We start from the raw sequence: 27,462 nt of genomic DNA, 5'->3' as shown, positions 1-27,462 counted from the left end.
TGAGGAACGCTAACACTCTGGAACTTTAAGCAGGAAACAATGGTGACTTCTACACTCACTGTGCCTTCTCTTTCTAGGCAACTAAGAGAGCTTCTATAAGGCAACGGATTGACCAAAGCAATCCCCACAACAATGTGTTCCACAGCGTTCTGAAGATCAGTGACGTGCAGAGCCACGACAAGGGACTCTACACTTGTCGTGTGAAAAGTGGATCATCATTCAGGTCTTTCAACGCCTCTGTTCATGTGTACGGTAAGCAGCAGAAGTTTGACGAGCAGACTTACCCTGTACTTGCTGAGCACTCTAGACATTAAGAGTTGGCAAAAGGAGGCCTGGAGAGATAGCTCAGAGGTTAAGAGCCTTGCCTGCTCTTCCAGAGGACTCGGGTTCGATTTCCAGCACCCACATGGCAGCTTACAACTGTCTCTAACTCCTGTTCCAAGGGATCCAATGCCTTCATACAGACATTCATGCAGGCAAAAATAAGTCAATGTTCTTTTGGCTAAGAGTTATGCAACCATGAACAAAGGCTGCTTTCACTTGAGCCCCTAAAGGCAAATTAAGCCATTTCATAGTTTTTAAATTGAATACTTTTGGGAAGAGGGGGTGGAAAGATTATAAGAGTCTGAGGTTTGGGGGAACCAGAGCAAAACAATGTCTTGTGGATGTGACAAGACCTCAGCACTCCTGAACCCTCAGCAGCTGTGGTTGCTGGCACAGAGTCTACACAAGACTAAGTCAGTTAACATTCCCACATGGATAGGGAAGGGATTCACAAGCCCACACCCCTAACTGAGGAGCTATGGACAGCTGATGGCTACTGGGGGAGGGAGAGTCAGTTTTCCTTAAGGGTGTGGCCAATTGTAGGTCAATTGTGCCCCCAACGGATGGCCCCACACCCAGAAGTATATGCCAGCATGAGCTGGAATTGATGGGTAATTAAATAAAAGACAGGATATGAAGTTGGGCAGTGGGGAGATGGGTTAGATCTGCAAGGACTTGACGAAAGGAGAAGGGGAGGTGAATATGATCAATATATACTATATGAAATTCTCAGATTAATGCTAACTTTCAAAAATACTACTTTTGATTTGGGCAGTTTTGATTTTACATGCTTGCTCCAGTTAATAATGTAGACTGTAGGGCAGTCATGACTTCCTCATTTACTGTCCCATATAAGCAAAACAGAACCCATTGATCAGTCTTACCTTATCTGGGGGAAATCTCCCTGATACTGCCATCAAGTAGATGTAGAAAATTATAATAAATCACATGGAATTCATGATCTTCTACTTCCGGTTTAATGATCATGGAATACCCAAATGGTTGCTTAATTATTAGATGTAAATTCTGTAAGGACAAGTGCAAGGCTTTGTGTCCATTGTTGCAAAGGAAAACAGTGTTCTGAGAAGAGCTCCATGCTATCAGAGGCACTTTCGTTTTTTTTTTTGTTTTGTTTTGTTTTTTTTTTTCAGATTTTCTATTTGAATTAGAAACAAGATTGTTTTACATGACAATCCCAGTTTCCTTTTCCCTCCCAGCCTCCCCTACTACCTCCCCCCACACACACTAAAACCCTATCTATCATATATCCTTTCTGCTCCCCAGGGAGGGTGAAGCCTTCCATAGGGTGTCATCAGAGTCTATCTTATCCTTTGGGATAGGGCCTAGGCCCACACCCTGTGTGTCTTTGCTCAGGGAGTATTCCTCTATGTGGAATGGGCTCCCAAAGTCCACACCTATCCTAGGGATAAGTACTGAACTACTACAGGAGGTCCCATAGATTTCCGAGGTTTCCTCACTGAAATCCATGTTCCTGGGGTCTGGATCAGTCCCATGCTGGTATCCCAGCTATCAGTCTGAGGAGCAAAAGTTCCCCGATGTTCAAGTCAGCTGTTTCTGTGGGTTCCACAGCCTGGTCTGGAGCCCTTTGCTCTTCACTCATCCTTCTCTGTATCTGGATTCCAGTTCAGTTCAGTGATTAGTTGTGGGTGTTGGCTTCTACTTCCACCAGCTGCTGGATGAGGGCTATTGGGTGACATATAAGTCAGTCATCAATCTCATTATCAAGGGAGGGCATTTAAGGTAACCTCTCCTCTGTTGCTTAGATTGTTAGCTGGTGTCATCTTTGTAGATCTCCAGACATTTCCCTAGTGCCTGATTTCTCTGTAAACCTAAAATGTTTCCCTCTATTATGCTATCTCCATTCTTGTTATCTTCTATTCTTCCCCTGAGTCAACCTTTCTGCTCTCTCATGTCCTCTGCATCCCTCCTCTTCTCACCTTCTCATTCTCCTAGCTCCCTACCCCCTCTTCCCGTGCTCCCAATTTGCTCAGGGAATCTTGACCCTTTCCCCTTCTCCAGGGGACCATGTATGTCTCTTAGGGTCCTCCTTGTTTCCTAGCTTCTCTGGCAGTGTGGATTGTAGGCTGGTAATCCTTTACTCTATGTCTAAAATCTGCATATGAGTGAGTAAATACCATGTTTGTCTTTTTGTAATTGGGTTACAGAGGCACTTTCTATCCCTACAGCTTTCTCAGCTTGACTTTTCAGCCCAGAGCAACTTTCTCCATCTTTGCTGTATCAACTGAGTAGATTTTAGAAATCTAAACTGGTTATTGTGACCAGTTTATAGTGATGCTCCAGTTGCCTATACACTGCTTTGCATCTCTAGGACTTGCTGACAGTTGACCTGAAGGCATCACTGATTGACACTTGGGCCCTTTAACAGGCTCCACCATGATTCATTCATTGACCGAATCTCCACTAAAGGAAGGAGTGAGCTTATGTTTACATAAGTGCATCCCTTCCTGATGCCTTCATTTCTTCTTTCAAAGGAAAGGGATTCATCAGTGTGAAGCATCGGAAGCAGCAGGTACAAGAGACCATAGTGGGAAAGCGGTCCTATCGGCTGTCCATGAAAGTGAAGGCCTTCCCCTCGCCAGAAGTTGTATGGTAGGACCGAAATCATTTCCATGTCAGTTGAGATACTTTTTATAAGTAGGAACTTAGGAACTTCAGTGGCTCACAGTCCTGAAAGAGACACCAAGAGAAGTTGCTTGGAGAAACTCTGGGGAGCTGGACACTGTGTTGATTTCCGGGTGGTGACACTGGGGAGGGCAGGATGGGCCTGGAAGTGGTGCCCAGAGGTAAAGCAAGAGGTGAGGGTTTGAGTGCTCCATTCAGCTCAGGAGTCCCTCACACATAGTAAATCCCCACATCTCCAAACCTTCATGTGATGCCAACATTCTCTGAATGAGATGTGTTGGGCAATAACTCAGAGGAATCTTGAGTGTGTGGCATGCTCTATTAACCCTGAAGAAGAGAGCCCTTGTAATGAGGATGCTAAAAATAATTCCTTTATGTGCAACTGGGTTGAAAGTCTCAGCCTTGTATTAAAATTTTAACAAACATTAATGGTGGTGGGACTTACTCGTTGGTAGGTGTAGACAAGTGGACCAACTTGAATTGATGAAGGTTTTCTTTGGCTTGAAGTATTCAGAAATACCTTACACATTTTTTTTTCTTTAAAAAGTCAGACCAGTACAGCACCTATGTAAAACAATGCAATCTGTTTAGACTCTGCAGTCATTTTGCTAAATTACTTTTTAATGTCGTTATCTTTGGCTTAAATTACTACATTTTAAACAGCAGGTCTATTCACAGTTGATTAGAAAAACAATCCATACAATACAGAAGCCCTGCCATTTGGAAAATCCTCACCAGAGCTTGTCTGGCCCTCAGTCCTTCAGTGTTTGTTTGCATCTAACTCAAATATTTAATAGGAAGTTAAATAACAAGTCAAAACTGTATACTGCACCTTTGCAGCATTGCAGTGGGAAATAAATGGATATTTTTATTTTACAATGTCTAAAAAGTTAATAGAACATTATAATTTTCTTGCTAGACATATAAAGTATGGTTTAAGAAGAGAAAAATTATTAAATTTAAAAGAACAGTTCACGGTAATTTAATGACCACGAAGCATACTCACACTTTCATGTCTAAACACACCCTTTGTCTATTCATACTGATTTATTCAGTCACTAAATAGCAAGGAACAAATAAAACAAAGTATCTACTTTTAAAATGATGCCTTATTCATAAGATGCAACTGGTACTCGCTTCAGCAGCACATACACTAAAATTGGAATGATACAGAGAAGATTAGCATGCCCCTATGCAAGAATGACACACAAATTTGTGAAGTGTTCCCTATTTTTCTAGCTTGTTGGAGCCCATTCCCTATGGTAGGATGCCATGGTCAGCCTTAATGCAGGGGGCAGGAGCTTGGTTATGCCCCAGCTTAATGGACCAGGCTTTGTGGACCACCTACTATGGAGCCACTACCCTGTGAGAGGAGTGGATAGGTGATGGGCTGGTGGGGGGAGGTGAGAAGTGATAGAGGGGTGGGAGGGAGAACTGTGGTTAGCAATGCCATATGAAATTTAAAAAACTTAAAAGAAAAATAGAATACAATTGAAACAATACTAAAATGCTATTTGTAATCACAAAATACAGCATAGCCATATTAACTGTATTGGAGCTGATACCTGGAGAGTTTGTCCCCTGGTCTGCCAGCCTAAGAGCCATTTTACCTTTCTGTAACACAGTACATGGCCTACAAATGAAAGGGCCTATTGAAAGAACTGTGCATTTAAAATCATGGGCTGGAGAGATGGCTCAGGGGTTAAGAGCACTGGCTGTTCTTGTAGAGGACCTGGATCCATTTCCAGCACCCACATGGAAGCTCACAATCATCTGTAACTCAGTTCAAGGGGTCCAGCGCCCTCTTCTCACCTTTGCGGGTACTGCACACACATGGTGCACATACATACATGCGTACAAGCAAACACTTAAATATCAAATAAAAGTAAATCTTTAAAAAATAACAAAATATGAAAGTAAGACATAGACTAGCTGAGTTCAAAGGGGTCTTGAGAACTTCTAGAAGTTTTGAGGGACACTGTAGTTCAAGTTGGTCTATCTGTTATACAGGTGGCAGCAGGAAGATAGGGCAGAGCTAGGTCACCTGACTCTCAGTACAAACAGATGACATCAAGGCATTGATTTTACATTAAAAACATTTTTAAATTCCTGTTGCCTGGTGCCTTTCATTGTTCTTCCTTGAGGGGGATTATTTTGATTTCACTACAGTTTCTCTATGAAAGGGACAATTGGTATGACCATTTATGTAATTAATAAGAACTCCACATGAGCCCACAATAGGAGCGTCTATTTTTAATTTTTATCAGGTCTAGTTGATCTGATATGTAAGAGTTGTTCTGGGACTTCTCATGGAGCCTTAAAGGAAAAACTTGACAGACAGCTTGACAGACCCAGTACAGAACCTCTGACTTGGTTCTTAGGTACCTTGTGTGTTTATAAAACCACCACTTTTTTTTTAAGATTTTATTCATTATGTATATAATGTATATCTGCACACCAGAAGAGGGTACCAGATCTCCTAACAGATGGTTGTGAGTCACCATGTGGTTGCTGGGAATTGAACTCAGGACCTCTGGAAGAGCAGCCGGTGCTCTTAACCTCTGAGCCATCTCTCCAGCCCAAGCTACCACTTTCTTTTCTTCATATTTTTTTCCTTCCTCCTTGTGGATAAAGATGAAATGCCACCCAGTCTAAGTCCCTCACCTGATTTTACTGAACAGTTAAGTGCCTAAAGCTTAAAGAGTAAAATAAATAAATAAATAAATAAATAAATAAATAAACAAACAAACAGTGCTGATGTCCAAAGATTCCCCTTGAGGTTACAAACTGAAATGGCAAATGCCATCAAAGTGACACCATGAAGCAAATGAAGTGACTTACTCACCATGCTGTTAACCACAGGTTAAAAGATGGCTCACCTGCAACGGAGAAGTCTGCTCGTTATTCGGTGCATGGCTATTCATTAGTTATCAAAGATGTAACTACTGAGGACGCAGGGGACTATACAATCTTGCTGGGCATAAAGCAGTCAAACCTATTTAAAAACCTCACTGCCACTCTGATTGTAAATGGTAAGTTTAATTTTGTGTGATCTTTGGGTTCTACAGCTATTATTGACAATTTGTGAGTTCAAAAGTCAGTATAAACTGTCAAAGAAAACAAACTTTAAAAATATTTGGTTTTGAGTATTTTCTTTTGTTCTATGAGTGTTTTTCCTGCACTGGTGTATGCAAGTATGTATACCACATGCATACCTGGTATCTGAGAAAGTCAGAAAAAGATGTAAAATCTTTTTCTGCAATTGCAAATAGTTGTGAGCCACCGAGGTGCTGGGAATCGAACCTGGGTTCTCTGCAAGAGCAGCCAGTGCTCTTAACTGCTGAGCTATCTCTCCAGTCCCACATACATCTTTATATTCCATTTCTAATGGTTGGGATGAAGCTCAACAGTAGAGTTCTTGTCTGGTAAGAACAAAGCCCTGGGCTCCAGCCCCAGTGCCAGAGAGAAACAAAAGAAAAAAATGTCACACTTCTGCCTGCATCATGACTACTTCATCTTTTCTGTTTGTTTGGTTGGTTGGTTGTTTTTTTGAGATAGGGTCTGTCTGTGGAGCCCTGGCTGTCCTGGAACTCGCTCTGTAGACCAGGCTGGCCCTGCCTCCTGTGTGCTGGGATTAAAAGTGTGTTCCACCATGCCCAGCTATTACTTATTGTTTTCTTACCTCCTGCAGGCAAGGTGGCTTTACTTACCACCATCACGGTATTCATACCATAGAATCAAATAGGCATTTTCCTACATAATATGAGTATTTATTTGTGGTGATGTTTCCCTGACATCAAAACCAATGTGACTGGTCTCTCATGTGAGACCCTGGAGGAAATCCTTGCCTCTGCCCCTGACTTCTCTCTGTTTCTCCTCCTCTCCAGCGAAACCTCAGATCTATGAAAAGTCTGTGTCGTCCTTTGCAAGCCCGGCTCTCTACCCACTGGGCAGCAGACAAGCCCTCACTTGCACTGTGTATGGAATCCCTCAGCCTGCAATCAAGTGGCTCTGGCACCCCTGTTACTACAATCATTCTAAGGAAAGGTAGGGACAATTAACTTCTTGAGTAATTTTCAAAGGTTAACTAGATTCTCTAATGGCCACAGTTGGGAGTCACTCACTGGATATGCATTGAATTTGGGCAGAGGCTTCTCCTGCATTCAAGTAGGTTGACAACAGTTACTGTTTCTCATTGGCATGTGCCCTGGGCTCACAGGGTCACTTTTTGCTCAAGTATACAGGAGCATGGGACAGAACCATGGTTTTCTTGGAACCTGGGAGCTCTTATGTGGCTTGTTTGGAGCTTGCATGTGACTTTTCCCAGTTGAGTAGCACTGCTAAGACCTTTCCACTGTGTCACTTACTCCTGTCTTCCCATTCCTTCCTTTTCTCTTCATTGGCTGGAATCCAAGGTCTTCCCAACACATGGCTACTGTTTCCTATCTTGGGCGTGGCCCATGCTTTTTCATCTTCTCAATTTTGCTTCCACTCATTGTCTGTCTCATAAGAAGCCGGTTTTCATCAAGCCCCAAGGCTCAGCTCTTATGTGACCTTCTCTGTGAAACCTCTGGACTGCCTCATTCCAGCTCATTTCTCCCTCTGCGATTGTTCACACACCATCATCATTACAGCAGTCCATGAGATCAGATTTGTCTGTCTTTAGGCTCTGGATCAGCTAACTGCAACCACTTAGCAGATACTCAGTAGCTGCCCCACATTGAATGCATCCCTACCCTCCGTGAGTTACATGACAATTTCCTTGCATCCTGTCTGTGACTGAGCCCTGTTTGTTTTTGTTCCCTGTTTGTTTAGTCTAGAGACATGATACCTGTGCTAGTCCATGGGAGCTAACTGGAGGAACAGGAACAGAATGGACAAGTACAACAGGGAGATTCCATTGAAACTACCCATGGGTTACCATTATGCCTATCTATTCTTATTGCTTTTAACCCTGCCTGCAGAAGGTTGGAGACAATAGCTGTTAAACCAAAGCAAACAAACTTCCAAACTTGCTTGATAAAGAGCAAGCAAGGGATAATTCTATGATGGCTCTTTGGTTTTCTAGGCTGTCCTGACAATCTTGATTCTTCAAATGTGTCTTAATCCCTTGTTTAGGAACCAGTGTGACGATAGTGGAAAGTTACTGGGTACTTATGGGATTCATCATGCAGAGCAGCTATTTCCACAGAAATCTGATTTTTCATTTGAGAGTCATTTTCTAAGAATAGACATGGAAAATATTCAGGACTTATGTATGTTCTGTTGAGAACACAAGACACCTACTAAGATTTTGTATTATTTGCTAGTTTGAGTTAGGCATCAATCCCCACTTCGTGAGTCCACCTGTTTCAAGAATTTTGTACTACCATACAAATAAATGAAACAGTTAAAACTTGTCATTTAGGATAAAAGTTTAGAGTTCCATTTTTTAATGAAATGGCATAGCCTTTTATAGGTATTCAAATTTTTGTTTCAATAACAGCAAATCTAAAATGTCAACTCTAGTCTTACTGAATTTTAACAGTAACCATGTTAGAAAAATTCAGTTATGAGGGACGGGACACCATATTATGAGTTTGGGGTTGAATGACACTAATGACATATGACTGGGGGGGGGGGGACTCAGGTGAACACCAACCTCCCTTTTTATGTCTCTGTGGTGTGTGGGGTCTTTCTCCCCTTCTGTGGAGGATGCTCACCAAGGAAAGATGTCTTACGTCTTTTAGTAAAAACATCCTTCAAGACTCAGAAGTGTCACCTTAAATATTTGTTGACTATTGGAATTATTCTGTTAAAGTCATTTTATTATTTTTTAATTTAATTTAATAATACATGAGATAGATCAAACATGGATGGTTTGACTCTTCTCCATAATGGTTCTTTTTTTAATATGGTGTTGTTTGAAATTATCTGCAGAAATTGTATATACCTGTGAGCAGCTTTTGTTCTTTGGTCAGAGGGTACTAATGGAGTACCTGCCTGAGACTTGGTGCTTGGTGGCTGGGTAAGACGTATTCAGAGTCACCAATGAGACTTTGACACACTAAAAATAACAGAACAACTTCATTCCACTATATTGGGAGGGAAAAGCTAGATTTATACCCAAATGAAGCCCTTGGTCATTACTAAAAATTTACAAGTGTCTTTGTGTAAATTTGTATATATCTTTGATTAACTTAGATTCATTGGTAGATAGGAACTTTCATTGGTGGCATGAATCATGATTCAGGGTATTCTCTTATGCCTCTTTTGAGTTACATATTTGCATGGTAGTATTTACCCATGATCTTTGATTATAAATATGCCTAACATTTTAGAATTCTTTTAAATGTAATAACTATATATGTGCCGAATAATTATTAGTGCTTACCTTTGAGACTCTTATTCAAGGGCATATCTGTTTATGGCCACAGCTCAAGCAGTAGTTTATTTTGGTATCCCAACATTATTCATTGGTTTTCCATGACCAACCACTTAATATATCCAAATTAATACAAAGAGAGATTCACACCACTCAAATTTCAACATTTCCTGGAGTCTGACAAATAATTTAAAACTTCGGAAGTACAATGCAGCTAGAAATTTCTTAAAAATATGTGGTAAAATGCTTTATGCAAATGAACTCCATTTCAACTGAGTAACACTGTGGTTTTTGTTTCCCCTATAATTCATTCTTGCAAAGCATTAGTAAGATGCCCTGGTGGGCTATTACACAGCAGGATAGCTATAAATAACAATTATATGTTCTATAACTCAAAAGGATTTACGAAAGGATACTCAGTGTTCTTGCCACCATAAAAAAAGAAAAAGATAAATGTTCCAGCTATGTTTAACCTGATTTAAACATTCTGCAATTTAATGCATATGAAAGTTTCACACAGCTCCCCATAAAATGTCTAGTTTATAGGATTTCATACATCAGCTTAACAAAACATAAGAATAAAGTGAGGCTATTATTTAAACTTGTATAACTAATGAGCAAGAAGAAGTAACTGAATGTTTCTCATGTCCCTTTCCTATGTATTTGTATGGAAAGGTGGTCAAAGAAGGAGACAATTTCTTGTGAATGTTTAATAGAGTTGAAGCAAATTGTCTGGCTGGGTGGTGGTTGTGCACGCCTTTAGCTCGAGCACTTGGGAGGCAGAGGCAGGTAGGTTTCTGTGAGTTTGAGGCTAGCCTGGTCTACTGAGCGAGTTCCAGGACAGGCTCTACAGCTACAGAGAAACCCTGTCTCTAAAAACCACGCCCCAACACACACACAATTGAAGTAAATTGTCAGCACTGAGTGAAGAAGGGTTTGGGGACTAGTTTTCTTTAGCAACCAGTAGAGACTTCTAGATACTTGCTAACCCTCTTCCGTGTTAGCCTAGCATCTACCTAGGAAGCTTCCATGAGAGCATTAAATGTTGGGTACACTTCACACATCACCTGTTAACATTAAATAAAGATGATTAAACATACAGGCAAAGGTAACATGTCTGGGGAAAGCCCACAGTGACAGAGAAATTTGAGACTAGGCTCTTAAAAGCATATTGAGGACCACATTTCTCGAAGACCAGTACACTTCTAAGGGACATGGAGGGAAAATGTTTGCCTACATCAGCCAATTTCACAACATGAGATTTGTTCATGACTATTTCTGAAAAGTGAATAGAGATGATGGGAAGTTAGAGGCAACTTCGCTTTAAAAATAGAAATCTAGTAAGTCTGGGGGAAGCAGGAGAGTCAGAAGAAGAAAAATTAAGGAACGAAGAAGAGTTAAAAGTAAAAGGAAGACCAGAGAGGAGGGCTGGAAACATGATGCAACTCCCCACTCAGTGACCATCCCATTCATCCTTTCCCACCCTGGCAGGAAGTGGTTCTGCCCTGCCTTCCCCTGCCCTGCCCTGCCCTGCCCTGCCCTGCCCTGCCCTGCGCTGCCCTGCCCTGCAAGGATGATAACGTTGGGGTGGGACAGGACAGGCTGGTGAACCAGCTGCCTCCTCCGTAGTTCCATGCTCAGTTCCTGGAATTCACTTGGCCCTTGATTTTTAAGAATAAAATAGGATTAATCCTCTTGGGCCAGGTGATAACTCTTACTTAATTTTAAAGATTAAAAATATAATATATGAACCTTTGTATGCTTGCATGTATATGCAACAGGTACATGCGGTGCCTGGAGAGGCCCAAAGAGGGCATTCGATCTCCTGGAACCTGAGTTACAGATGTTTGTGAGCCATTACGTATGTGCTGGAAACTGAACCCAGGTCTTCTGCAAGAACAACCAGTGCTCTTAACCACTGAGCCACCTGTCCAGCCATAGACATTGTTTTTAATGGCGGATCCCCGATGAGCTCTGCCCCTGCAGCACTGGTGCACACACTCACATGGGAGACTTCACAGAAGACTGTGCAGGGTAAAGAGGCCCGTCTCTGTTGACAAGTGACAGACTGGCAGCAAGGAGTCCGTCCTGTCCCGGGGGATATGGGGTTCCCAAGAGAGGATGAGGAGAGGAGTTTGGGCATTGTCTATCTGTGCCCCCAGTCATCAGCTCTGTTTTCTCAGGAAGAATCCAGATGTTCAAAGGCTGCTCTTGTTTGTGTGTGTTTCACGAGACCTTCGGGTAACTGACTATGATGTTTGAGCTCATTTCATCTTACCCCACAGGCACAAGGTAGGGAGTGGGCTTCATCTAGGTCATTCTGGCTTGTACTTTCTGCCAGCTTAGCTCATCTGCCCCACCAGTAGCCAGAGCAACATGGTTGTTTTAGGTGTGTTTTCTTCTTTTTAAAAGCTCAAGTTTTTGCTTTTAAAGTATGTCTGGGTCTTTACTATAGGGCACAAGCTACTTTAATTCTCTGTTCCCATCTCCCATAGTTTTTGCCAGCTTGTCACAAACCTAAACACCCCCAGGGAGGGGGAATCTTGGCTGAGTAGTTACCTCCATCAGGTTGGCCCATGGGCATGACTGTGGAACATTTTCTTCATTACTGATTAACATGAGGAGATCCAGCCAACTGTGGGCAATGTCATGTAGCTGAGCAAGCCAGAGGAAGCAAGTCCATAGCAGCATTCCTCCATGGTCTCTGCTTCAGTTCCTGCCTTGACTTCCCTGGATGATAGACTTTAACTTGTAAGACAGGTAAATCCTTCTCCTGCCCTGCCCACAAGTTGCTTCTGGTCAGTATTTTATCACAGCAATAAGAAAGCAAACTAGGACACCATCTAATGGTCACAGTTTTAAATTCAGAGTAATAAATGACATTGATCATTTATAACAGATACAGTCACGAAGCATACTAATTTAGTCTCTGCAATAGAGAAAATGTTAGACAGTATTGACTTCTTTGCAAAAATGTCATTTTTAAGAATCAACTGTGCTGGCTGTGGTGGCGCACAACTTTAATCCCAGCACTTGAGAGGCAGAGGCAGGTGGATCTCTGTGAGTTTGAAGCTAGCCTATATAATAAATTCCAGCCCAGCCAGGCCTATATAATAAGATCCTGTCTTAAAAAAGAAAAGCAGTGATGGCCCATTGGAGGAATTGCATTAATATTTTCTGTGTCACATAGATTGATTTTTGCACATCATTGGTCTTCAACACAAATGTGCAATATCAAGCATCTCATACATTAATATGTAGTAGCTACTGGTCATGTTAAACATCACTTGTCATTTGATTGTGTAGGATCCAGCTTGGTGGTTGCTTATGTGTGTACCTGCAGAATATCTATTATGTACTATTATGGAGCTAGAGAGCTAGCAATCAAGGAAATGGGGTCTATTCTTGGCACTGCCCCTGACCTCTGTGGGACCCTGGCCAGTTAGTTAATTTGAGCAACTTCCCCTCTGTGAATGGCAGTTCCTAGTCTCCCCTTTCCTCTCATTCCCAGGAATGGAGGAGCTCAAAAAAAAAAAAAAAAAAAAAAAAAAAAAAAACCCTCCCTTTAAATCACATGTTCTCCTTTCAAAAAGCCACGAAATAACATCCCAGATGATATGCATGAATCTTGCATGCATAAATTATGAATTAACTTAGCCAATAATATTACCTACATAAGCACCCAGCTGACAAATGAACAACCTTTTAACTGATAAAAGCTGGGTGCTTATGTAGGTAATATTCTGCCAAGTACAATTGGCTCTGTGATTTAAACACAAATAATTACCAAGTTAAAAAAAAAAAAAAAAGGCAGCGCTCAATGCTAGAGTACTTGCCTAGCATGCATGAAACCCTAAATTCTATGTCAGCAATACACACACACACACACACACACACACAGAGAGAGAGAGAGAGAGAGAGAGAGAGAGAGAGAGAGAGAATATGAATGTGTAGCTATCCTCCACCACTGATGCCATCCCACATCTTCCCTGGACCATGGCCCAGCAGAGACATCACCCCTGTCCATCTGGCTCTAAAATTTTTTTCTGATTTATTTGTTCTTTTTCCCCTGAGCCCACTGGGAGGGAAAGACAGTGAAGTCTTAGCTTGTAGAAGGCTTCGGGGGTAGAGTTACTTTTATGACTTTCTTAACTATGCTGGTGGGTTTTCTAAGAAAAACTCAATTGATCTGTGATGGACCTTAAAAAAAAAAAAATCACTGTTTCTAAAACTCTTAAGTAGGTCACATATGGAGTCTAAACTAATTATATATTTTAGAAGACAAGTAGGAAAAAAAATATTCCCTGCCACGCAATGACACTTTGACATCCATCTCTGAAATATTGAATAGAAGGGTTTGGGGGGTGCACATCTAGAACAAGTTCACCGGTTCAGGACTAAGTGCTGTTGGCTCTTTGCGCCTGTGGGAGGAGGGGTGGCCTACAAAATCAGGGAAAGACGAGCCTCTGAGAAGGGCCGTCCTAATTGCATTTCTCTATTGTTTATATTTGCACATCAGCAAGCAAAGAGAGCCTGCATTATTAGGGATGTGTCAGGGATAGCTCATCTCGTTCTGGAGAATCGTAATTTGGGCATTGGTGGGGTATGCAGAGTGAACAAGACACAAACAAAACAATTGTTGCTGGTAGTTAATTAGACATGTCCTCAAGGACCCAATTGAGTCGATGGCTGGCAAGAATGTCTATTATTTTTATGCTGTCACCATTTAAGGTCCTCTATTCTGCTTTCTTTCTTCAGGAGAGTTTTCATAATTAAATGGAAAGAGTCTGCATGCCCCGGGGGCAAAATGTAGGTCAGATGTCTGAGGGAAGTGGTCATTTAAGAAGGCTGCATCTTTGTAAATATAATCACCCCCCTCCTCTTTTAGTATCTACCACATTCTACTTAAATAATCTGAAGTCTTACACCCAAGTGTCTGACATACACTCTTTGCCAGGCGTGTCTAGGCATGCAGGCTCGAACCAGACACACAGTGGGAATTTTAACTGGCCACAAACAAACCTTAGAGCCCAAATGAGGACTCAAGAAGACCACTTGCCCAGAGCACTTCAGCAGGACATGTGAGAGCAAACTAAGCCGAAAAAAGACTGGCCGTCTTATACAGGAAACTTTTATCACTAGCCAGGAGTGAATGCTCACTTACTAATGAGACACTTCTTATGTTCTCTGGGATAATTGTGGGATGAGGAAGCACATACTGCCCAATGTGAGTGTTCAGACAACAGCCCTTATTAATATTTCATTCACAGTCCTGAGAAGTGCTGCTTTATCTTCCAGACAAATGCGCCTTTCCACTTGCCCATGCTTCATAACATTTCTCTTTTCCCACTGTTGATACTACTGCAGGGAACCCAACAAGTGATTGTTTCTAATGAATTAACTGTCTCCTGTAATTGCTATCAAACATTTCATTATGTGTTTTAAATTAAGCCAGAAGGCTGTGTCCTAGGAAGTCCATGCTGCATGGGTTTTATTGTGGCCTTTTCAGCTGGGGTGGACATTGTTTCCCAGGATTCATGGTAGCAAAAGACAGTGACACACAATTTAAGAAAATGCCTCAAGAAGATGGGCTGAGCCTTTCGGGTTATCCTTGTCCATGTAGAGAAAGACTTTTAAATATGGGGTGAGCATTTTTATTGTGATCTGGATACGGATGACCCTTAGCTGGTGGATGATAGACTGGACCGTAGACCTGTGCTTGGATGAGAATGCTTTAGCTCTGTAACCGTTGACCTTGTGGAATTGTTTGTTGGAATACGAACTTAATAGGCAGTTTGAATATAACTCAGTGCCCCTTTAGCACAAAAACAGAGCCTGGTGAATGGAGATGGGAGGCATGGGAGGATGTGGACTGTAGCCTCAGTGGTACCTGACAGTGCACACCTACTCCCGGTCCTTGCTTCTTCACATTCCCCTTATTTGGTCCTTAAGACAATGGTCTGCTGCGTTGTAGCAGATCTCATAGATTTGACTGGTGTGTCCATCTCTTTTATATACATTCTCTCTAGTCTACATAGCCATTCTCTATGGGAGTTACGATTTCTCTGGTTTTTCCATAATGAGCCTGAAGCTCAGAGTTTGTTTCTCAGGTATTTTCAGATTGTAGAATAAAAGGAAAGGTGTGTGAGCCAGTGTGAACAGCAGGTCTGAATGAAACGAAGCTGAGGGGTGAACTCGGGAATAGTGAGACAGAGAGTTAATGAATCTATTTATTGTCTACTTTTCCCTCGTGACAGTGACCCTCTGTGACTTTCTCACTGTGCAGTGGCAATTGATTTGTGACAGAAAAGCTCCGTTTACTCATTTACTGTTCAGGATGAATGTTCTGGACCAGGATTCAGCAAGCACTTAGCCCCCCACAGGCCATGCCCCTGTTTCCACTCCTTTATTATTTCCATCCCAGAACTGCATTGGGTCCCCATGGTCTGTGTTTATTATCAGGCTGAACAAAATGGGTCAGTGGTGGATGGCTAATGGCTAGTATGGTGGCTTAGAGGAGTGGCCATCTAGGCCATTGTCCAAGGTGTTAGGATGCAGAAAGGCTATGTGACCTAAGGACATTTAAGGACATATTTATTTAAGGACATAAACTGTGTAACCTAAGATCTGGCTTTGCCACCCACTGCCGTCTCTCAGCCATGGGATCCTCTATCGCTCTGAGTCTGTGTTTCCTCATTGTGCCATGGAGTTGGCATTGACATGGGCAGATTATGGAGGGTTAAGAGGAACAATGTATCCGACGCACTCAGCCCTGTGGCTAGCATATCGCATATGCTGAGCTTCTTTGGTGGAAGTTGCCTAGATCGTTTAGGGTGCCCTTTAGGCAACTCTGGGGTGGCTCACTGCCAAACCACACCCGATGAGAGCCTGTGCATACTGATCATCAACCATCTCGCAAGACGATCCCTGCCGTTTGGCAAATGTTCTCTCCCAAGGAGCATGCTTTTGTCTTTCAACAAATCTCTGACAGCTTACTCCAAAGAAACAGGACCAGAAATGACATGTTGCCTCAGTTATTTGGGTTGGAGGGTTACAGCAGCCGTATCTACAGTAGCCAGTTCTTCCTCAGCCATGAAATGCTCGCTGAGCCCTCTTCTCAGCTCTTGGTGTTTTTTGCTTTTATGGTCTCTAATGTATTCTGCTATTTTTCCATAAATGTGACTTGTCTCTTTGATAGACACAGCCACCCTTCAATAAAAGCAGGAAGCAAAAACCATCTGCTTCTTCCAAGAGACAAGGAAGGGGAATGTGCATGAGGAAGGGGGCGGGAAGTAGTTTGAATTAAAATGCTGCCGTGACTATGACCCAGGACTTCTACCCACCCTTGCAGGCTGGAGAAGAGCGCCAGTGGTCCATCTCCTGGTTTTCACTAAACTAGAAGATGCCTCTTTCCCATGTCAGCACCCCTGTCTGCACTGAGACTGTCCAGGAATGTCACTTTGTCAGGCACTGATTCTGCCAAGCTGACTTCATCCTGGTCCCTATCAGATCCTGTCGTCACTAATAGTGTCACTCTGAGTGGATGGACACTGATGGTGTGACATAGTGATTAATTTAAGAGGTGGTTTGAGGTCATTTGATGGTCACTAGTACCTCTCTTTTCAGCACATTTGAGGTCAGTGACCTATGGCAGTTGGGCACCACATCCAGATAGGCCATCCTTGTGGGGACTCAGTCTCCTCACTGATGAGCCCACGTGGACGCTCTGGGCAGTCAGCTCAGAATGATTAGTAAGACAGCATCTGCTCCTCTGTAGCTCTCAGTGCAACCAGATGATAAGGGATATGCCAGTCTGCTTCCTGTGTGCTGGCATGATGCTCAGCCGGTTGTCTAAATTAACTCATTCAGTAGCAGTTTGATGCTTGCTGATGTCAAAGGGTCATCTTTCAGTTCTTCCATTTGCTTTTTAATACCTAAACTAGTGAGCTATGGTTGCATGGGGCTGACTTGCTGCAATTCACAAGGTGAACAACCACATTGCCACAGAACCAGAGGTGGTTCAGATGGAGAGAGAGAGAGAGAGAGAGAGAGAGAGAGAGAGAGAGAGAGAGAGAGAGAGAAGATAAAAAAGGATCTAAGAAAGGGACTTTTCTTGGGCTCTCTGGGGCACAGCAGGTAGACTGCATATCCATGTTTCTGTCACAGTGAGGACCTCAGGGCTGGTCATCATAACATCGCTCAGTGTTGGTCAATGACAGAACACCAAGCAGAATTTGTTACAAATGATTTTTGTCATCTGTGATCCAAAGACAAAATTTTGAAGTTGTTTAGGAAAGCAAAAGGATCCACAGTCCTTACGATTTTTCTGTGACCATCATTCCTGTAGTCAGACATCTGCTTACCCGAGGGAATGAGCTAAAAAGCCACCCACCCCCACCCGGGCTAAACCATGACTCCATGCCCTACTGTTTAGCAAGTAAGCTGTCTTCCTTTCTGCAAGAACAAACCACAATGACAGTCTGACATGTTCATCACTGAGCGATTGAACCAGCCTCTTACGTGTCCTTCCTGAGTGTGTTAAAGGATATTATTGGTAGCCACACCTAACATTTCCTTAAAGATCTCGTTATTAAAGTCACCCTTCCTCGGCTGGCCAAACAGTCCTTCACTGAGAGGAAAAAAAATGAATGAACAAAATAAATGTTTTCACTGAGGTTCCTATCTGGGTGTAACACTTTTGGTCTCCAGGTCCACCCAGGTGTTAGGCTGAGGAGCCCTGATCTTGGTGTAAAACTCTGGAAGACCCTGGGAGTTGGGGTGGGAGCTGTCGGAGCTCACACTATAGCTGGGTGCAGAGGCCAGCATGAGGAGCAGGAGGCAGAGGCTTGAGGACAGGCCTGAGTGTGAATGGACCACGGGGCCTCTAGAGCAGGAAGCCAGCCAAGCCAAGGCACTCACGGAAAAGCTCTTATCTAAACAGGGGGTGGCCCAGGGCTCTGGATCCCCTCCACCATTGTCCAAGGAGCTGACCCAAAGCTTACCTACAGTCCCCAAAACTCTTCACTGCTCCACCCCCTCATTGAAATAAGAAGTAATTTTCAGTATGGCCTCTAAGGCGTCACAAGGTCTCCCAATAAAGTCACTCCTCCAGAGTCCCCTTGGCCTGACCCCATGACCACCCTGAAGGCCCAGGCTCTCTTCCTGAGCAGAGGGAGCAGGAACCATTTTGTCTAAACACACCTTCCAGCCCCACGCCTCTTCTGTCAGCATCCTCTCCCCATATCGTTTAATTTGTTTTGAGAGAACGTGAGGAGGGGGGAAGAGCACTGGCAGAGTCTATCAATCTGTTGCTTTGGACTCGTTATCACCAGTGTTTTGACACAACACCCGCAGTAGCAGTGAGATGTTTACATCAGGCCCTCTTGCAGGACGGAGGCCATGATGGCGAGACTTCAACCAGCCTGACCCTTCTGGCCCACCTCCAAGCAAGTTTTTCTTTTCCTCCCTGGTTTTTATTTTGTTTTGTTTTAAAGATATTTTGCAGCTTCCATTTTCTCTTTGTTGCTCCACTGCCCTTTTGTTCCCTGACTTGTAATGATTCTGCTTTTTACAGAGTGTAGCCATGGTTAGCACCAGCGATGAAATCTCACTGAAATTAAACAGATGAGTTCAGCCCATGCCCATCCTCTTATATCACTCTCCAGAACAGAATCAAAGAAATGGAGAACATTTGATTTGGGGCTTTGTAGAATTTTCTAGTCTTGATTTTTCTTCCTTGATTAAAATTTAAATATATATTTAATACACTTGGGCAATGATTCAGGCTTAATGTAGGCATTTGGTAGGTGTTGGGGTACTCAGCCCAGAACTGCCCCCTCTAATCCCGCCATAGGGGTGCCCTCTAAAGTACTGGAGTCCTATTAAAACAAGGTGAACTTCTGTCAGCTTTGCTCAGTCCTGAGCCTGGTGCTCACCTTCTCAAATGAAAGGACCACTTCATCAGTGGCTAAGCCCACACAGCATCCCCCTTCTGATTCCACCAGATGCACCACTCCACCCTCCAAAGAAAGGGAAGAATAGGCCCAAGTTTGAGATGAGAGGAGAAGACAGGAGGCCTGAGGAAATCTGAAACTCAAAATTGTTCAAAGCCAGCATAAAAGAAAAAGCACAGGTGATACAGGATGCACACTCTCCATTCTTCATACTTGTTAGTCACAGGAATGCTCCGAGGTGCACACTCTACACCATACTTGCTAGTCATGGGGATGGCCTTGACTTCAGGAGCTGTAGAATTTGTCAACTCAGTGAGCAATATATAAGATGAAATTGCATACCGAGATGAGAGAAGAAGCTGACCATGTTGGGGGTGGGGAGCTTAAAAAAGGCAAAACTCCCCAATGTCATAATGGTATTGATAAAGAGCAGAAGGCATTCTTGTTATACAAAAAGAAGCATGGGGGGGGGGGCGAGAAGATGGCTCAGCGGGTAAAGGCACTTGCCACACAGGCCCAACCACCCGAGTTCCATCCCTGGAGCCCATGGAAAAGTGGAAGGAAAGGACAGACTCCATGGAGTTGTCCTCTGACTTCCACGTGTACTCGGTGGCTGTGCACTTGTGCAAACTCAAACATACAATAATAAATAAGTAAGTAAGCAATGAAAGAAATTGATAAATAAATAAACTTAATTTCTTAAAGGAGCGTAGAGTACAGTGAGATCCTGGTACATGATGACAGTCTGTGGGTGTCATGGTACATGAGGTGAAAGAGTTGAGTGTGATTTTCAGAAATGTGCCAGAAGGGAAAAACGGCAGTATGGTCAGGATGGGCGCTTTGACTTGCATCGTTGTTCTTTGTGGGCCCAACCTGCCTCCTGTTTTGGGTTATAAGAGAGCCAGGAGGGAGCAGTGCAAACCCATCCCCACAAAGAAACCAATGGGAAACACAGAGGTCTCTGTCATCTGCAGCGAGGGTGGCAGTCCCCACTGCGTGTCAAGGGAAGAACGTTGGAACTAGGAACTCTGAGCAGTCCCGCTTGGAGTTAGACAGTTTGGTGAGTGGGGCCCAGCTCCATATGTCAGTATCTAATTGGCTGACTTCTTTTAATTTATTTATACTGGTCTCTAATCCTAACGAAGTTGTTCAGCCAGCCCCAGAGCAGTGGACAGAGATGGCAAACCCACCCTTGCCCCCAGAATTATTTCCCTTTCGTTGGTTATAAATACCTCTGCCTCATTGTGGCTGACACGCTGTATGGCCTGTATGGCCTTATGCAAGCAGAGGCTGGAGTCCTGATGCTCATTAGGAAAGGACAGGGGCTTGGAGTGCTGCAGAGGACAGAGCAGAGCTGGTGACAGTGGCCTTGTCCAGAGTAGTGCATGGGAGCTTTCTTATCTCTCTCTGGCAGGAGCTGCCGTGGGCTTCCTGTGGGAAACCAGGGGCAAGCTCTGCTTTCCTCTTGTTGTTCGGCTTCCGCCTCCCTCAAGACTGTTCCCAGCACCGTGGTTATCTTTGTGTCTTCAAACATGGCACAATCTACTTCCTCAAGAGCTTGATGTATTCTTAAGACTTGGGCAAGCACCCCTCCCCCCCAGTCTCTTTTCAAGTGGTGTTATAGAGGCAGATCCTCATTGACATTCTATTTTTATGGTTCAATGACAAAGAGAGAAAAATAATAGCCCTTAAATTGGGAAAAAGCCACAGAACCTGTCCTTTTCATTGGAAGGAGCTGTGAAGTCTAGTTTCCACAGTAGGGCTTGAGTCTTGGTAAATGTCCTCAGAGGTGAGGATAGCAGTGGGGGAAGGGGTTTGGAGGCCAGTGGCCCCAAATGAGCTGAGCCCACCGCATTTCCCTTGGGAAATGATTAGGTTTGCTTTACTCAAGCATATTTCTTTGCATTTCCTGAAGATGAAATGTAACAAGTTTTAAGATCTTTGAGGAAGCCTCTCCTCATTCTTTTCAACGCTTTGAGGGGTAAAAAAAAAAAAGGTACCTGAAGCCTCTTCCGGTCAGTGGAGAACCAAGTGAGTGCGAATGCACATGTCTAATCCAGTGTGTGGGAGTGCATACACAGATTGCACGAGCTCCTGTAGGCACTGATGATGTGGCAAGGGTGGACAGTCACTAACAGTTCAAGATACCAATGCTGTAGCCTGAGACTCAGAATATTGATCATGCAAACAAGGGGAAAGTGGCATTCACATAATCATCTTTGAACCCGATTGTTAAAAGATTTCTGCCAGGCAGTGGTGGCGTGTCGGCGCACACCATTAGTCCCAGCACTCGGGAGGCAGAAGCAGGTGGATCTCTGTGAGTTCCATATCAGCCTGGTCTACTGAGTGAGTTCCAGGGCAGCCTCCAAAGCCACAGAGAAACCCTGTCTCAAAAAAAAAAAAAAAAAAAAAAAAAAAAAAAAAAAAAAAAGATTTCTAATTACTTGAGGATTACAAAACCAGTTAATAGAAACCTCATAAGTGCCCCCAAGAAGGGATCAGCCTTTGTCCCTTTTTATTTTAAATCTTCTCATTTAACTGCAAGGTGATTTTGGTGGTGGTGGTGGGAATTGAGCTTAGACGTTTGAAGAGCTCTGTCATATGGGCCAGATACAGGCATTCAATTATTTAATCTAGTTACCAAAGTGACATTGTGGCTGTAATAAAAGATGTGCATATTCTTTAGCTTGTATGTCTGACTATGAAAACTGGGCAGTAGGGGACGGGGCATGGCTTGGTGGTAGAACATTCATGTTGCCTGAGGCTAGGTTTCATCCTTAGAAACACACCTACACACACACACACACACACACACACACACACACACACACACACACTAACCACATCTTCATGTAGCATTGGGCTAGGCTAGGGACTCAGAAGCAGGGGAGTGCAGAACAAGAGACTATTATGGGTTATACAATGGAAGTGGAAGGCCTAAGCCAGCAGATATTAACCTTCTGAAGCCATTCCCAGCTCAAGGCCTCTGGAGGCTCTCCTGCCCTCTCCAGCCTGTCTCTCTCATTTGCTCTACTGTCGCACTTTTCTATATTCTTTTTTAAATTAATTTTTTTATTTTTATGTGCATTGGTGTTTTACCATGGGTCTTGGGGTCCTCTGGAACTGGAGGTAAAGACAGTTGTGAGCTGCCATGTGGGTGCTGGGAATTGAACCCGGGTCCTCTGGAAGAGCAGCCAGTGCTCTTAACCACTGAGCCATCACTCCAGCCCCTACTGTTTTATTTCATGTAAGTCATCACTGCTCTGGGTTACTTAGGACCTGCCACTCAATCCTTGAGATGGATTCAAAACTCCTCCATTTGAGAGTCTCCAGGTTCTTCTGCCTGAGTTATGTTTAAATTGTGGCCAGTAAGCTTTCTGTCCACCAAAAGTTCTAGACCAGCTGGTGAGAGCAACATGTGGTGATATATTATTTATGATTTATTAAAGCTTGCCTGAGGATTCAGAAGGCAAAGTCAGTTCTCTAACAGGCAGTGGTGGCACACACCTTTAATCCCAGGACTCAGGATTAAGAGGCAGATGGATCGATGTTAGTTCAAGGTCACACTGACCTACACAAGAGTGAAGAGTAACAGGGCTCATGCCTTTGATCCCAGCACCTGGGATCACACGCCTTTAATCCCCAGCATTAGGGAGTTACATAAAATAGGAACAAGGTCTCAGAGCTGTCATTCAGTCTCAGCATTCTCCAGCCACATTGAGGAGAGCCTAGCAGTCTGAGGTTTGGTGGAGCCAGGATCACCTTTCAGCCTGAGGTACAGGTAAGAGCTAGGGCCAGGCTGCTCTGCTTTTCTGATCTTCATCTTGAAGCTTTAATAAATTATAAATAATATATCACCACAGTACAAGACAATGAAATGTTTACAAAGCTTTAGTCATTACTAAAGAAATGACTCAGTAGTTAAGAGCACTGGCTGCTCTTGCAGAGGACCTGGGTTCAATTCTCAACGCCCATAACCATCCACAACTCCAGTTCCAGGGATCTGATGCCCTCTTCTGGCCTCCACAGGCATAGGCACACACATGTTGCACAGACACAAGTAAGCAAAACACCCATGCACATAAACTAACAAATACATCTTATTTTAAAAATTAAAAAAGAGGGAGTTCATAGACTTTAAAAGTCAACACTGTTACCACTTTCCTTTGATAATTAAACACTTGAAGCCCAAGGAGTTAAGGCCTTGCTATGCTAACACCAAATTGGGAGAGAAATTAATTAAATTAAATAAATGACGCCAAAATATTTGTTTCCATGGACACTTACTTAACTTTGGGGGTAGATAAAGATTGTCTACCTTAAAGTACACAGCAATGATGCGCAGAGCATAGCAATCGCCATGGGAGGGCCTAAGGACCATTAACCACCAGTTGACCAATCAACACAGGGCAGGCCCTCCAAGCCTGGAGGCACACCAAACCCGAGCCTGTGCGTACCCCTACACACTCCCCTTATGCTTCCCTATAAGATCTCTATGCAGTGGCTTCTTGCCGTCTTTCCTAGCCATCCACCATGGTGGATGGGAGAAAGGCCTGAGCTAACATGGGGTTAGCTGGTTAAACAACTGCAATAAAACCTCTTGCTGTTTGCATCAAAAAAAATAAAATAAAATAAAGATTGTCTACCTAACTAAATATTATGACTTGAAGTCACCCTGCATAGATGTGAAATGCCCTTATTTTCTCAAGGTTTCCATTCATTAATATAACACACCCACCACCACCACTATCACCACCACACACACACACTAGGAACTAACTAACTAAAATCCAGGCATTAAATGTCCTACCTTATGTATTTTCTTTAATATTGGGATCAGGAAAAACATTTGATAGCATGCTGTGGGAATGTCTCCCTACTTGGTAGATACAGTTGCTATTTTTAGTTTCTAAATATGAGGAGAGGGCCTAAGACAAAGAAGATTCTCATAAGTTTGTGGTTTTCTCCCTGAGGACTGTCTCCATCTCCCTGTTCTGTGCTGAAGGCAGCATTGTGACATTGTGATGGCTTCCTCTTTTCTATAGGTATGACTTCTGTTCCAAGAGTGAAGACTCCTCCATCCTGGATCCTGACAGCAATGTAGGAAACAGAATTGAGAGCATCACTCAGCGCATGATGGTCATAGAAGGAACCAACAAGGTACCATTTGTAGGAAACAGGTGTTGGGATAGTCTCAAAACATGCCCTCAGATCATGTGCCTAGGTTTATTAGACCCAGATGTAATCCAAAAGTTCAAAATGCAGAGAGAAAGAGAACCTCTTAGGTGTGTCTTCATGAAACCACACATTAAAATTATTCGAGTTGCTATACTTCCCTGACTGAATTCTTCAGACTCCTGGTCCTCCTCTTCCTTCCTGTTCCCCCACACATATATGTCTGTCTGTCTGTCTGTCTGTCTGTCTGCCTGCCTGCCTGCCTGCCTGCCTGCCTGCCTGCGCCATGTGTGTGCAGTACCCTCAGAGCCCAGAAGGGGGCGTCAGGCTTCCCTGAAGCGAGAGATAAAGGTGGTTGTGAGTGTCCTCTCTCATTCTCCCATGTAGGTGCTGGGAATGAGAACTGAGCTTGGGTCCTGTGCATGAGCAATACATGTCCTTAACCACTGAGCTATTCCTCCAGCCTGGAGAACTCATTCTTAATGAACACCAAGAAGGTGCATATCAGTGGCTCCCCATACCAACTACACATTCAAGCCTCTACCAATTGCCATTACAGTCACATTTTTTGGGGGTGGGACCTGGAGTCCACACAAGTGCTGGGATTAATGCCATACACTACCAGGTGATTCTAGTTTACAACTGTGCCTAGGTTCTTCTGGTTTACAGAAAGTGGGATTCTAGTAAATAAAAACTGGGATAAGGCTTCAACCCAAAGTTGAACATTTTTTGTCTCACAACATATCATCTGCTCTTCTGTCCCTGCCAGGTGAAGTCTAGGCTGGGCATGTAAACACACACCATCTCTCAAGGTTCCCCAGACTAACTGGGCCTGCAGGGTATTTTCCTCTTCCACTCTTGTGCCTTAACGTTCCTCTGAGCGGAGGAAACAGCTGGCACCCTGGGAGTCAGAAAAGCCCTGTGGACTGCAAATCAAGATACTTTCTGTTATTCTTTTGTTTAAAAAGAAGAAAAGAGAAATGCTGAGACATGAGATATTAGACTATAAGTTTATTATAAGGCCTGGCAGAATGGGGAGACTAAGAAGAGGAAAGGGGTAAATGGCTGACCGCCATGGCTGTTTGCCATAGAGAGAGCGCATAGGTGAGAGAGAGTAGAAAGGAAGCTGAGAGGAAACAGAGCAGGTAAACAGAGAGAGGGAACAGAGAGCACAGAGAGCGTAAATGGGCAGGGGCCTATCTTTTAAAGGGGTCCTCTGTATCTGCGTGCAGACTTAGTTCCCATGGAACCTTGGGCTGACCAGCGTACTGCCTGTTTCACCAGGTAACAGGGGCGGGCCAGCATAATGCCTGAACCTTTCACTTTCCCCTTGAAGTAGTGAAGGATGTGCTTAGAAACCAGCTGTTGTTGGGCATGGGACTAGAAATGTTTTTAAAAGCAAACCAAATAACCCCTTGCCAACATCTGTTTTTACATGCTCCTCTTGATCTGAAGTAGAACTTGTCTCTATAAATCCCATTGCCTGTTCAAGTAGGGTTATACTTAAAATAACCATTTATTCTGCTGTGTCCTTGGATTAAAAGATGAAAAGCAGATACACCGTTCCCTATGTAGGATGCTTCTTTTCTCTTTTTAAATACTTAATTGTTTTTTTGTGTTTTTTTTTTTTTTTTTTTTTTTTTTTTTACTTCGTGTATATTCCAGTTTGGCCTGTGTGTGTGTATGTGTGGAGTTACAAATGGTTGTGAGCTGCTGTGTAGGTTCTAAGAACCAAACTTGAGTCCTCTTTCAGACAGGGTCTAACTGTAGCCCTAGCTGGCCTGAAAAAAAAAATTCACAGTGATCTACCTGTCTCTGCCTCCTGAGTGCTGAGATTAACAGCGTGCATGCACCACCACAGCGGGCTGATGGGGGATGTCCCTCTGTAGATATGTTTCTCTTGCTGGTTGATGAATAAAACACTGTCTGGCCAATGAGGCAGGAAGATAGGCGAGACTAGGAGATGAGGAGAATTCTGGGAAAGGGAGGCAGAGAAAGCTCGCCAGAGAGAGACAACATGTAGCCGCCAAAGGAGTAAGAGGTCTGAACCATTCTCTGGTAAGATAAAACCACGTGGAAATACTTAGATTAATAGAAATGGGTTAACAAATTAAGATAGAGCTAGCCAATAAGAAGCCCTAGCATCTGTGTGCTCATTTGGGGCTGAAGCAGCGGGACCTGGTGGGACCAGAAAACTTTCATCAACAACTGGCCCTGCATTTTTCAACATCTTTGAAGATGCTAATGTCAGCATCTTTTTTTTTTTTTTTTGGAAAGCTAGAGTGGTTTCCCCATTTTGAACATGGACAACCCGAAGCCACACAGCATAAAAGGGTAAAGAAATTCAAACCAAAGTCTCCAGATTCCAAACTCTGCACTCTCATGACCAACTAAGCCAAAAGAAAATAATTAGAGTCCATTTTGTGACAACATCAACAGTCACTTGCTAAGATTTGGGTATGTTTTTAGGCACTGCAGTAGTTGGGGTGGCTTATAGCTTTCCCCCCTAACATTACAGTTATCAGAAGCTAGAAAGTTCCATGGTGTCTAGCCATTGGTGAAAGACTTTAATGAAAGAGTTAGACGAGAGGGAATTCTCTCTACTCAAACTTGAACGTTTGACTTGGGTAGATAATGTTCACTAACATTAGAAAGCAAGTTTGTACTGCCACAAGGATTCTCCAGATGAGATCACTGGTGTCCATTCATTTTTTGCTTCTTCCTGGCCACACAGGTGAATATACTGTTAATCCTGGAAATTTACAAAGAGAATTTATGAGCGTGGTTTCAGTGGGATTTCTATCTTGTTTTCTTACCATAAAAGCAAACAGTGACCAATAAAACTGAACAGGATAAAAACTGGTTGAGATTCCTGATGGGTGTGAACTCATGGAATTACCTGGCTCCATGTATAAGGCCTGCTAATAAAGAACCTGGTGAGAGCAGAGGAAAATCTTGGCTGAGACTTAAAAAAAAAAGTCT

At 43.3% G+C, this 27,462-nt stretch overlaps 1 protein-coding gene and 1 non-coding gene across 2 annotated transcripts in view; both read left to right on the top strand.

Annotated features, from left to right (window-relative positions):
• The window catches only part of Flt1 (fms related receptor tyrosine kinase 1), a 67,085-nt gene that overhangs the window by 22,612 nt on the left and 17,011 nt on the right, over nucleotides 1–27,462 (top strand). The window contains exons 6-10 of the mRNA XM_035443177.1: nucleotides 78–252; nucleotides 2,838–2,955; nucleotides 5,851–6,020; nucleotides 6,876–7,035; nucleotides 24,351–24,465. Of these exons, the coding sequence (XP_035299068.1) occupies nucleotides 78–252; nucleotides 2,838–2,955; nucleotides 5,851–6,020; nucleotides 6,876–7,035; nucleotides 24,351–24,465 (738 nt within the window). The remainder of the gene's footprint in view (nucleotides 1–77; nucleotides 253–2,837; nucleotides 2,956–5,850; nucleotides 6,021–6,875; nucleotides 7,036–24,350; nucleotides 24,466–27,462) is intronic.
• Nucleotides 4,118–4,223, top strand: LOC113830990. The gene has a single exon (XR_003485047.1). It is a non-coding gene; the product is annotated as a U6 spliceosomal RNA (small nuclear RNA).

Source organism: Cricetulus griseus, chromosome 4 (assembly GCF_003668045.3).
Source record: "Cricetulus griseus strain 17A/GY chromosome 4, alternate assembly CriGri-PICRH-1.0, whole genome shotgun sequence".
Classification (NCBI taxonomy): Eukaryota; Metazoa; Chordata; class Mammalia; order Rodentia; family Cricetidae; genus Cricetulus; species Cricetulus griseus.
The sequence above is the reverse complement of the archived record's forward strand: the minus strand, read 5'-3'. Positions and strand labels throughout refer to the sequence as shown.